Source organism: Myotis davidii, unplaced genomic scaffold (assembly GCF_000327345.1).
Source record: "Myotis davidii unplaced genomic scaffold, ASM32734v1 scaffold962, whole genome shotgun sequence".
Lineage (NCBI taxonomy): Eukaryota > Metazoa > Chordata > Mammalia > Chiroptera > Vespertilionidae > Myotis > Myotis davidii.
In genome coordinates, this window is record NW_006295559.1 from 4006324 (window position 1) to 4019255 (window position 12932).

Below are 12932 nucleotides of genomic sequence, written 5' to 3' on the forward strand. Positions count from 1 at the left end.
TACGGCTGGCAGCTCACCTGTGTGCTGCCAACGCCCGTCGTCAAGACTAACAGGTAACAGAAGGGTCATTGCTGTTGCTGAACACGCACTCTGTGCAGGCGCTGTTCCCCGGAAGCGCTTCATGTACATAACCTGGGAGGCGGATGTGGCTGCATGAGCTCTCCTGCTGGGAAGTGGCCGGGCTAGGATCTTGGATTCCTACCCCCTGCCCCAGAGCTCTCACTGCACCCCTCTTCCTACATGGGGAGCCTTGGCCAGTGACGCTCTCCTGCCCCGCATGTCAGAGAGAGAGGCTCAGCACTGAGGAGCCTCGGGGCTCTCAGCTGCCGAAGAAACTCAGCACCTACTGTGTGCTCTGTGCCGGGCTAGAGAGGCATTTTATATATAAAATCTTTTTCTAGCTGAGGACTGTGTGGCCAGAGCGGGGGGAGAACAATCATGGTGCTGGTCAGCAGCCCCACGAAGAACATGCGAAGACCTGGAGCTGGGCCCTTGCTTGTGGCACTCCCTCCGATTTTGCATTCATGGTGGTTTGTCCACCCCCAGCTCTGCCCACCACCCCTTGAACCACGGGCTTGTCCGAGTCATCCCAATGCTAAAAGCCTTGCATCTGGGTTTGCTATCGAAACTAGTCCTCCTAACTATCCTCTAAGCATAGATTGGATTCCCATTTTACAGATGAGGAAACTGAGGCTCAGAGAGGCTCAGCCAACATACCTGAGGCCACACAACCATTAATGGGCAGAACCGGGGGCTAGAACCTCAGTTGAAAAATCAAGGGCTCCCTCTCCTTCGCCTCTTGGCCCACCGATAGGGATGCTCCTGCCCATGGCCCTCGGTGCTCTGCCTGCCCCAATCCTGCTGCACACCCACCACTCCAGGGTGATGGACAGCATGGGGCAAGGCTGGTGACCTGGGGGGATGGCAGGCAGTGCAGCCCCGGGCTCAGACTGAGGGTGGCGAATGATCAGTGCCTTTCCTGTGTCCTTCTGCAAGCTCGTCTGGGCTCTCAACATGTCTCCCCCCTGACACTAGGACACGGTGGCCTGTGTACCTGCAGGAGCCAGTCTGTAGCCACCTCTGGCCCTTGGCCACTGGGAGCCACCGTATTGCTGCTCAGCCAAGACTCCTGTGGGCACAGGGCGATGCAGCAGAGTAGAAAGGATCCTGCCTGGGTTTGTGGCTTGCAGACTTGAACCCAAGTCCCCATTCTGCCCCCTTGGCCAGCCAGGTAGCTTCTTGGAGCCTGTGTGCCAGCCCACGAAGTCTGGTCCCGAAGCCGGAGGACAAGAGTCACAATGAGCATGTCTTTGAATGCGAAGGTCCAACTGGTTCTGGACTAAGCTCAAAGGGTGCAGACAGGTCTCTGTCTGTCTGTCTCGGATCGTCACACCTGCCAAATAATTCTCCCTCACCCTCCCCTTCCCTGTGCCTTAAATGACCCCTTGTAGCGGAGTGGGAGACCGCACTGAACCCGGCAGATCCGAGCTTGAATCTTGGCTGTCTGCGCTGGAGCCTGCTCCTTACACGAGCTTTCATTTCCTGTCTATAAAGACGTCTGCCCCGGTCCTTGGAACACTGTGGCGGCCTAAATGAGACATTATGTGTGGGTCACCCAGCCCAACCCCGGAATAAAACAGGAAATATGAGTGTCTCCCCCTGACCCTCTGACGTGGTGTCCAAGTAGGGACACGGTGTCTCGGCAGGAAGGACATTTGCAAAATAATAGATTTAAGAAAGTGATAGGAAGGGTGGAGGCGGGAGAGAAAACCATCCCCTTCACAATCTATCATCTCTAAAGGCAGCTCCAGGGGTCCTGCCTTCCTGAAGGAAAAACGCACGCACTGGGCTGTAAAAATGAGCAGCACTCCTGGGCATCCCTCACTGGTTTTGTTAATGCCACTCCCTGCCTTGCCCGCCGCCTTCCCCTATGTGTGTGCCCGCAGGAGTGGCGGGGCCTGCCTCAGTGAGGGTGAATCGGGCCTTGGCCGGACCTGTGCGCAGCCAGCCCTCCACCCGCTGTCCCTGTGACGGCTGATGGGCAGAGAGCTCTTCACCCAGGTCTTCATCCCCCTGCCCATCCTGGGCCAGCCAGGCCCCTCGCGGCCTCACTGCCAAAGACAGATTTGGAAGAGGCACGCCACCCCTCTGAGAGTCACTGAAGAAGCCACTTTGTCATCATTAGGCACGATGCCAGCTGTTCTTTCACATCAGGGGGAGGGCGTTTCTCACCGTGAAGCTGACTTTGCAGGGATGCCCACAAAGCTTTTGTTGGGCGCCCGAGATGGCCCCTGGAAGCCAGGGCGGGTGGCCTGGGGTGGGAGAGTGGGGGCTTCCTGTTCGGACCCCTCACTGTCATTCCTGCGGGCGGTCAGCCTTGAAGCGAGGGATGCAGTGTCTGCGCGGTTTGCGGCTCCCCAGGTATAACCTCAGTCCTTCTCTGCTCCTGTGTGTTGCAGGGAGGGAAACGTCTCCACCAAGCAGATCGTCTTCCTTCAGAGACCGTGTCTACCTCAGAAACTCAAGAGGAAGGAATCCAGGGTGAGTGGCCGTGGTTGCCTTTCTCGGGTTTCTCCAGCGGGGCTTCACGCGCCAGGGGGTTTTCCTACCGCAGGTGGGTGGGCAGCCTGCTGCAGCTGCTAACGGCTCCGAGCCCAAGGACACCTGAGCCCCTCGGCGACCTGATCAGGCCTGAAGCTGCCAGAATGGGACAGGCAAGGGCACTGGAGGGCCTCATCTGCCAGCATCCTGCTGGTCGGGCCAGAAAGGCGGACGAGAGAGGTTCTTGCAGACACTCGAGTGTGCCAGACATTCCCCCTGGGCTAAGAATAGGGGCACGGAGTCAGCTGTGTTCTGAGGAGATGCTGGGGGTGGGAAGGTGGGTAGTGTCTCTGCATCTTCATCTCATTGATGCTGGCTGAGCTCTGGCCTGCCCGGGGAGCCCTCGGGACATCAGAAGTTTGGCGATCTTGGCAGACAGACCCTGCTAGAGCCCCTTTGTGACAGCCCCAACCTGCAGGCCTCCGAGTGGCAGCAGCTGGTCTAGACAGAGGTCGGCCTTAGCCTGTGGCAGTGAGCCCTCCAGTCAGGCTGCCCTGCCATCGCCAGGGTCTTTTTCCCTTCCCTGGTCGTTGCGTGAACCATCGGGGAACACAGTCACGCTGAGAGACTGTGGCCATGCTCAGAACATCTCCGTGTTAGATGCGGTCGATCCCGGGTCCTTCCCCGTGTCAGATGATTCTGACGTGCCACACCCCATGCTTTCCAGTGGGTGTGTCACCAGGTGTCAGGAGGGGGCAGGTGAGTCTAGGGAACCTGCCAAAGCCCAAGTCAGTGTCACCTGGAGCCAGCCCGCGCCACCTTCGATGGCAAGGCCGTGCTCCCAGGCAGAGCCTGCGGGCCTGCTCGCGCCTCACGCTTGGCAGTCCTGCTTCCTCGTGTTCTTTGGACACGGAGCCTGGACAGGAGCACCAAGCAAGTGGACAGATTGGGGCAGCCCCTCTCCAGCCAACACATCCAGGGGGAACCCGTTTGTGGGACGAACACCAAGGAAATGTCGCCTTGTAGCCAGTCGAGGGGGAGTGCAGAGGACTCTCCAGGCGCTGATGCACATGTGACTGGTGACAGCAGCAGAGAACCAGAAGGCAGCTGCCAACCCACCCTGTACCGCCAGGAGCAGTAGCCGCCAGGGGTACAGGGGAAGGTGGGTCAGCCAGGACTGCTGTCAGTGGTGGCTTAGCTGTGGGCTCCGGGGACTGTGCACATTCACAGTGACATTCAACAACCACGTGGGCAAGGCCTCCACCAGCCACCAGAGGAAGCTGCTTCTGCCTTTAAGAGTGGGAGGGGGTGCTGCCTTGTCCTGGCTGCTGGTTGTGGCGCCGACGATTCCCAAAGCAAAGGCGCGCGGTTTGATTTGGGTGCAGACCATGCATCTCAGAGGGGCAGCCAGTGGGAACCTGAGCGGGTAGGAGGTTTCAGAGGTGGCTTGTTAAAGCTGGTGTGTGAGAGAGACTCCGGCAGACGGGAGTCTGATTTTCTGGTCGGTAGAAACTTCCATACAAAGCAACTACGCGAATATGGGGTGGCTGCTTTCTCCTTTGTTGTCCCCGACTCATTCCAAGTTCGGGTGGGCTGGTGCCGAGCTCTTGTCCTCAGTGTGACCTCGAGAGAGCACCCGGCCAGTGGAGTCCCGGGGGGGAGAGGGGGGGGCTTCACAGCAGACGCCTTGTCTCGTCTCCCCGTCCCTGTCACCTGCTGCTCAGCTGACACGGGGGGCGTTCTGCTCCCACAGGCCTGTGGGTTCCCGTGACTGGGCAGCAGCCCCATCTCGTCCTCACGGTGCTGAGCGCCTGCAGCACTGACACTGTCGGCTGCCCGCACCTCTTTAAGCTCCTTTTCCTCTTGGCTCCGTCCCACCATCTTCTCCTGGCTCCGTCCCACCCTCCCCTCCTGGCTTCCCACCAGGTTCCTCGGGGCTCAGGCCCAGCCATTGCTCCTCTCGCTCTCTTCCCCGTCCTTAGAGAGTCTCTTTCATCCCCAGAGGGAGAACATCTCTCACCACCTCTGCCGTGACCCTTGTATCTGCATTGCAGCCCTTGCTTCTCCCCTGCCCAGCTCACCTGTCCTGTTACTGCTCAGCGATCTCAGAGAAACGTGTGATTTTGCCCCTCCTCCTCAACTGGCCCACCTCCCCTTAGCTAGAGGAATGGGCCGCCACCAACCCAGAGGCACCAGCCCACCTGGGGTCATCTTGGACTTTCCCCATCCCCTTGCCCCAGCAGTGAAGCCTTAGACATGTCTATTTTAGGTCCTAGAATCCCTGGGTTCCTCCACTTCTCTTCACCCTCACTTGCTTCAGCTACTCCCGTCTCCTAATGGCAGGTCTCCCTTCAAATATGTTCTCTGCTCGGAGACAAAGTGATCTTTTAAAAAAGCCAGTTGGCCTAGCTGGTGTGGCTCAGTGGTTGAACATCCACCTATGAACTAGGAGGTCACGGTTCAATTCCCAGTCAGGGCACATGCCCATGTTGCGGGCTCTCTGTGCAGGAGGCTGCCAATCACTGAGGCTCTCTCATCATTGATGTTTCCATCTCTCTCCCCATCTCCCTGCCTCTCTGAAATCAATAAAAATACTTTTTTTAAGAAAAAGCCCATTGAATCATGTCACCTCACTGCTTAGAACGGTTCTTTGTATGAAGATGGAGATCTGGAATGTGGTCCACAAGGCCCCATGTGATCAGCCCCCGGGTCCTGCTTGCCAGCGATGTTGGCCTGCATGCTCCTCTGTGCCTGTCCTGCCTCCGGGCCTTCGCTTCTGCTCTCCCCTGCCTGGGGCACTCTCTTCCTCAGTATTTTCTCAGGACGGTGTGATACCCTGGGGAGAACCCCGTCCGTCTCTTCCCGGGCTCTCCTCTACCGGTTTGTGCTCATTCCTTTATCCTCTCCTGGGTGAGTCTGTCCATGAGAGCACAGACCTGTGCTTCTGACTGTTGCCTGCCCAGTGCCTGGCTTTTAGCTGGTACTCAACAAATATCTGTTGAATCAGTGAACGAGGAATCAAAATTCTGAGCCCGGGACATGCCTGTTATGTCCAGCATTGAAACTTAAGAAGAGAAAATCCCAAGACTGGCACAGAAGGGATGAAGCACAGTTAGTTGTTTTTTAATCAGCAGAGCGGACAGAACCCTCTCATGGAGACTTTTCAGCATTTGAAAGAAACCTCTCTGTGTGAGTGTGACGTGGCGCTCCCTCGAAGGTGAGAGGTGGTTTCCACGATGCCAGAGCATCTTCCTTCCTGCTAACCTCGCTGACGTGGGGGCAGGTCGCGGACAGTCTTTAAAATGTGTGAATTAAATCCATCAGCCCCTCCTGACACGGAACTCTGGGCACACACTGCTGTAAGCTGGAGGATTGTCACTTCCCCCGGTTACTTCTTCAGGGGACGGCCACTGTGGGGTCCTTCCTGGTTTAGGCACCAGTGCCACCCCCACCCCCGTGTGGAGAGACACCCTGCGTGGGAAGACTGGCACGGGCATGGCGCAGCCTGGCAGTTAGCAGCTGTGTGTGGAGTTCAGAGACTCCCTGGTACCACTCGAGACATGGGAAGGTCCTCCAGGCCTTTAAGTGGGGGTGTTACCCCCCACCCCTCAGAGCCGTCACCCAGGAAGCAGTCCCTGGGGCTGCACATCCCTGCCTCTCTGCTTCTTGCTTTCTGAGATGTCATCTTTTTGAGCCTTGGGGTCTGAGGCAATTTTTGTTGTTCGTTAGAGACAACAAGAGGGGGAGGGGAAGCCTGGGTGGGGAAGGGAGCTGTGTGACGGTGGAAGGGAGGGGGGCAGAGGGAGCCCGTCCGTGGATGGCATGGCTGGGTTAGGCGAGCCTGGGGGCTGTCCTTGTGTCCCAGCTGTTTCTCACACAGTGAGTCCCTGCTCACATGCTTTCTTTTGCTTGGCGGTTCTTAGATTGTGGCCCCTGGACCAGCAGTATCAGCCTCAGCTGGGAGCTTGTTAGAAATGCAGTCTGCCTCCCCTCCCCAGGCCCTCAGAGTCACAGGGGTGGGGGATCTGGTTGAAGGAGCCCTCCGGCGATTGTGATGCCCACTCCAGGCCGAGAGCCGGTGTCTTAATTGAAGAGTTTAGGCCCCTTTCCAGCCTCACCCGTGGCCCTCCATCCACATTTTATCATTATTGATTTTTTTTTAAATGGGCCTGTCAGGGAGTCTTCAGTATAGATACTTGTTTTTAATAAACTGAACCAAAGAATCTTTAATGGCCATAAATCTAGACTTCCATTAGCTGACCACCCGGCCTAATGACCAAGTGCCTGGTCCAGCAGATGCATCTGAACATGGTAAGTCTGAAAGCTGAGGCACTTACGCATTGGGCTGAGCCATCCAAAGGGCTGTTGCCTCCTTTCTTCTCTCTAGGTCAAGAGCCTAAGGCCTTTCACCCCCAGCGTGGCTCAGTGGTTGAACATTGACCCATGAATCAGGAGGTCGCGGTTCGATTCCCAGTCAAAGCACCTGCCTGGGTTTGGGGGCATGCAGAAAGTAGCTGATTGGGTATTCTCTCTCATCACTGATGTTTCTGTCTCTCTCCCTCTCCCTTCCTCTCTCTGAAATGAAGACATATATACATATATGTATACATATATATACATATATGTAATATATATATATTAAAAAGAGGCTGGAAGGGTAGTGTGGAGCCAGAGGCAGCTGTGTTTGAATTCTAGCTCTACTATTTTCAGCTGTGTGACTTTAGGCAAGGTCCTTAACCTCTCTGAACCTCTACATGCTCATCTATAAACTGACTCTAACAGTGCCTACTGAGAGTATTGCTTTGGGGATCCAGGGAAATGGGAAACTTTGTCACTGTCTGAGACACATAGTAGGCACCTTGGTATGTGTTTGTTCTTTCCTGGGCGGGTATCCTACAGGCAGTCAACAGCTCAGAACATTTAGCTTTTAGATTCTACAGACCCTAAGTTCTGCCCACTACTACTTCCCTGCTTCATGAGAATGTCCCCGCAAAGGAGAGGAGGAGGAAAGGGGAGGACTTGAGTCAGAGCCTACTTGGTACCTGGCTGTGGTGCCGGGGACAGCACGGGGACTCAGTGATGTCATCACTGAGTCCACGGAGGACACGGAACGCAGAGCAGTCCTAGAAGGCATTTGGCTTAGCAGAGATTCCTGAGATGACTCTGAAGGACAGAAAACATTGGCTGGAGTAGTTCCCTCCCAGTTCCGCTCTGACAGTCCTGAGTCCTCTGCCCAGCAGGCCGGGCCGGTTCTGGGAGAGAGTGGCCGGTGTGCTGCCATAGGCTTTTTCCGCGGCTTATGTCCTTTTGTCTTCTTCTGGAACCTGGATATGGCCAGGCATCCAGAGGAACACAGACCTGTTGTTTGTTTAGCAAGAGCAGCCCCTAGGTTTGCGTTAGTCAGTAAGTGTCCAGGATGGACTCTGGCAAAGGTGGCAGCTCCTCGGTTGTAGAGCATCCGACTACAGGGGGCGCTGTGCACGCCCACTCGTGTGACCCGGCCCCTTGGTTGTGCACTGCAGCCCTGGAGGCTGAGACAACTATTTCAGAGATGATGAACTTGAGACTTGGAGAGATTCTTAACTTGCCCCAGGAGAGAGAGCCACCAAGTGCCAGGATGGGGATTTGAACCGGGCTCTCGGCTGCTGTGATGTTTTCACATGTAGGGCCTTTCACCACTTTTTTAGCAAAAGGAAAGCTTCCTCCGACTTCCCTGCTAGCCGACTGCCTCTCAGAGAAATGCACATCGGAGGCTTAACTGGTGTTTGTCTAAAACACGCAAAAGTGCAGAAGCTCTATTGGGGGACATGGATTTTTATTTACTAGTAAGGCTCTTCCATTTGGGCTGGCATATGAGGCATTGGCAGTGGCTGCCTATAGCAGGGCAGCAGTTAGGAACCACGAGCGCTTGTGCCTGAGGGCCACTGAGGCTTGGCGTCGGAGGCAGCAGCAGGTGCTCTGGGGCCCCCGGTTGGCGCCCCGCACTTGTGGTTACAGAGCCAAGACGCCTGCTTCAGTCTAGGTTGGCGCGGGCACCCTTGGGATAGGGGTCTGAGGCACCCCTTTGCCTTTAAGGGGTCCCATTGTCAGGAACTCGTGGCTTAGGTGGAAGAAGCTTAGAGTGTGAGAGAGAGAACCCGCACAAAGGCGTGTCTGAGCAAACCCCGTCCAACATGGGAGGTGAATGCCTTTGGGAATTTGGGGCGAAGGTGGTGAGGAGGAGGGCAGGATAGATGGTAAGTCCTAACCTCAACATGCGTTTTGCTCCTTTTCTCTTCTTTGATGGGAAATCTTGTGTAAAGGTGTTCGACCCCAAGGACCCTGTGGCTGTTTAGGCAAATGTTTTCTTTGGGGGGGTAGATCGCTACCACTGAAAATTCTGCAACGGTGGCAGATTTTTAAAAATTTACATAGCACATTTTTTGGTTTTTCCTAGCAAGGCACTCAGTTATTTAGCATGTGCTAAAGCCTTAAGAAATCATTTTCCACTGATGGTGCAATTGCATTCCTGGGCTCCCCTCTCCAGCCCAGCAAGAAGCCATCAGAACCGAAGGCTGCCTTTGTTCTTCTTTCAATCACAGAGTGTCTGAGATTTAAGTCCATATTTGGCAAAACCAATGTGGTGTGACCGAAGTAGAAAGAAATGACCGTGATGGGAACTTAAACTGAACCCCTGTGTGCATGTGGGTCACGGAGCTGCACCTGCAGGGGGGCCAAGTCCCATGATTCTCTTCTTCCCGGTGAGACCACTCCCTGCAGCGGGGGGCTCCTGTCTCTGGCCCCCATCCACCTACCTCTCTCTCCTCGGGGGTTTCTCTCTCGTTCTTTGTGCCGGTCACAACGGGGCCTGGCGTATCCACAAGATCCCTTGGCTGCCATCTTCCCGAGGGGACACCACATCTGGCACCTGACTCTGTGGGTCCCCACCCAGAGTGGACTGCCCCCCAGCTCTGAGGTGGAGGCATGCTGGGGGATACTGACCACCCCAGGAGGACAGAGGTCAGAGGGGCTTTTGCTCAGGAAGACTGGGGGGGCGGGGGCGGGCTTGATGTTTGGGGAGGAGAAGAAAAGCCATGCAGTTCTGCTGAGTGGTCAGCCCACAGAACACATTCCTCATTTATAAACACGAGGACCCGTTTCTCTGAATCTTCCAAGGTATTTTTTTAACACCCCACACTGTTTCCATGTCTGCTCAAGCTCATTTGCCCAGGTCAATTCCAAGTGCACAGGCTGCTGCCCTGTCTGCCTCTGGGACCGTTCATATCATCAGCAGACTCAGCGGGACATTCAGTGTTTCCCACTCTGTTTTTTCCTTAAATTAATTTCTCTTTTTGGAGATCAACCAGAAGTAAGGTGCAGAGACACCAATCCCTCCTCACTAAACCCCAGGCTATGTTTTGACTCGAAAATTACAGGACTGGTTGACATTGAAACTCAGTGCGGCCAGCATGTCTGGGCTCTGTCGCCCTTCCATTCATTTATCCCACAAGTAGGGTGAGTGCCTACTCTGTGCCAGGCACTGTGCTCTGCCCCAGGGATGCAGGAGGAAATAGGACAGGCGGCTTCCCTGACCTCATGGAACTTAAATCTGGTGTCAGTAATGGTAACAGCAAATGTGTCTGGTATATGATGTCAGGCACAGTGCTAAACCCATGACATGGATTATCACATCATTGGAACCACACAAATACCCTGGCAGGCAGGGCCTGACATACCACAGCCTACCTGCCGCCTGTTTTAGCAGATGAAATGTTGGACATGGTCACGCTCATCAGTTTACATATTGTCTATGATTGCTTTTCTGCAGCAATGGTAGAGTTCAGTGGTTTCCTAATGGTTTCGGCAGCGGCCATGTGGCCCGTAAAGCCAATATAAACTATGATCTGACTTCTACAGGAAAAGCTAACTGACTTTGCTTTCTGAGAAAATCAAGTAACCAGCCTTGGTTTTGGTTGCTGTCCCCACTGTACAGATGAGGACACTGAGGTTGGGCAGTGGGGCCGGGGAGTGGTGGAGTTGGACGCTTCACACGTGCAGTCTCGCTCCACAGCTTGGACAGGTCTGGTTCTTGCACAGCTCAATTACTGAGTGCACGACCTTGGTCTTCTCTGAGTCTCTGTTGATGTCCCTGGTGCTTGGTTGCAGATCGGGCTCCCTGGGAAGCAGGGTCTGGATGGTGGGCGTTTTTGAGGGAAGTGCCCTCAGGAACACCCGTGGGGAACACAGGGCACAGGAGTGGGCCGGGAATTGAGCTGGATGCTATCTCAGCAGTGGCCTCGGCCACCCCTCCAGGTAGCTCTGGAGCTGGGATGGCCTTTCAGAGTTTGCCTAGTTGTGCAAGGAGGGATAGGCCCTTGTACCCCACCCAGACCAGACCTTGGAGGTAGGTTGCCCCAGAAAGGGAGAGAGACCTTCAGTGAGGTGGTGGGTGCTGTCAACTGATAGCAGCCCCGGTAGCTGGGGCAGCAAGCCCGCCAGTCCTGTAGGGGACCCGGCGTCCCACGTGCTGTGCCTGCTCAGGTGAGAGAATGCGGCCCGGTGCTGGGTAACCCACCGCCTGCTCAGAGCCCTGGCACTTAGGAAGCGCGGGCCCCATGTCCCTTCCTCCTGATTGATCGAACGATAGGATTTCAGGACCTCCTTCCCAGGCCTTTGAAGTACACCCCGTGGACAGCATGGAGCAGCTCTCATGGTGGGTGTGATGTGTCTGGGCTGTGATTGACGTTGGCCCCGCCCCAGGAATGCGGGGAATTGTGTGTCTTGCTGCAGAGAAGTGACATGGGTGTGCAGGCAGACGCATCCAGGTGAGGCTCTGGCTCCACAGACACTGCGTTTACTTATCCCCATCCTCTCCCATGTTCAGTTTCAGTGGCGATTCTCCCGCGAAGACATGCACAGCAGGCAGATGAGGAAATCCAAGGGTAAACTCAGTGCCAGAGGCAAGCGACAAGCCGAAGAAAACGACCGGAATCTGGAAGACCAGTTTCCCAAGGCCGGGGACGTGGGAAACTGCGTGCTGAACCAGCAGCCGGAGGACGGAGCCTCGGAGGAGGCGAAGGGCCCCATCCAGGAGGTCACCGGAGAGCCACTGTGTCCCGATGGCCAGCTCTGTGTGGAGGGCGGGGCCATGCAGAACGGTCCTGCCGGCCACTGTGGGGCCTTGGCCGGGGGCTGTGAGGGGCTCTCAAGTCCTGGAGAGGATGCTGGGGAGGGAGGTACTGAGGCAGCGGCTGCAGAGACAGCAGACTACTGAGTCCCAGCAGTTGGCGCTGCAGCCAGACCAGTCGGCCACCCCGAGGCACTGCCGGCAGCCCGCTCGGGCTGCTTGGCCCTGGTGCCCTGTGTTCCCTTTGGCTTGGCTTGACCTCACTTGTGAGCTCGCCCGGGCCCTGCAGGGCTGGCTTCCTGACTGTTGGCTCCTGCACATCCATTTGAAATGTGTCATACTGCCCCCCCGTTAGAATGCAAGAGGTCAGGTTACTTCTTCTCAACCTCAGGGCGGAAGGCCCAGCCCCGGCTCCACACTCCTCAGTGGGAGGGTCTGGACCGTCCAGTGCCTGTGTCCGCCCCCCACAGGGCCTCCAGGGAGCATGCGGTCAAGTCCATGGGCCTCCCTAGCGACAAACCAGGGCTGTGTGGGATTCACTCCCACAGGCTGCCGGGGCAGTGTCCACCCTCTGCTGTTCCCTGTCAGCTGCTCTTCACCTAAAGCCCAGGACCCTGCCGCTGTGGCAATGCTGTGGCAAAGAAAAGGACCTTCGGGGAGGGCAGGCGCCCCACCTCCTGGCTTTTCTCTAGCATCCCATAGACACTGGTAACCTGGAGATGAAAAGGTAACTGTTCGTGCACCTGCTTTCGCAGAATGTCCAAGGAAGTATCCTGTGTTAGTGTTCATGCCAAAAATTTTTTTAATGGTTTTGTATCCAGCACATCGTGTGAACTTGCGTTCTCTCTGTCATTTCAGGGCAGCCCAGCGGGTTGGGTGCCCTTGTCGTGTGCTATTTTAATCCGTGCGTCATTGGCCAAGTTGCTTCCCATGTATGCTATCACGTGTTTGTATCGTCCAGAAGGTATCGTTAAGGCTTTACGTAGATGCAACTGGTGTCGTCACCAAAACAACAGCCTGTCTCTTTCTTGTTTAGTTACTTAAAGCAATAAATCATCTATGAGTTAGAGCCCTGTGCGTATTGAGTATTAATTGTGTCACACTGAGAAAGCCCTGGCCTGATGGTCCCAAGGACTCAACCCCACATCCCTAAGTGACTTAACTCCTGGCAGCGCGATGACCTTCGAGAAAAGGATGCTCCTGTGGGAAACCAAGGAGCCAGCCGGACACACAGTGCCTGCTGGTCCCTTATAGAAAGAACGCAGGCAGTGGGATTCAGGTGCCG

At 55.7% G+C, this 12932-nt stretch overlaps 1 protein-coding gene across 1 annotated transcript in view; it reads left to right on the forward strand.

The window, feature by feature from the left end:
* The window catches only part of RFTN1 (raftlin, lipid raft linker 1), a 163427-nt gene extending 150711 nt beyond the window's left edge, over positions 1-12716 (forward strand). Inside the window, exons 8-10 of the mRNA XM_006770209.2 lie at positions 1-53; positions 2460-2541; positions 11405-12716. Coding sequence (XP_006770272.1) covers positions 1-53; positions 2460-2541; positions 11405-11794 — 525 coding nt within the window. The 3' untranslated portion in view covers positions 11795-12716. The remainder of the gene's footprint in view (positions 54-2459; positions 2542-11404) is intronic.
* Positions 12717-12932: the final 216 nt, after the last annotated feature.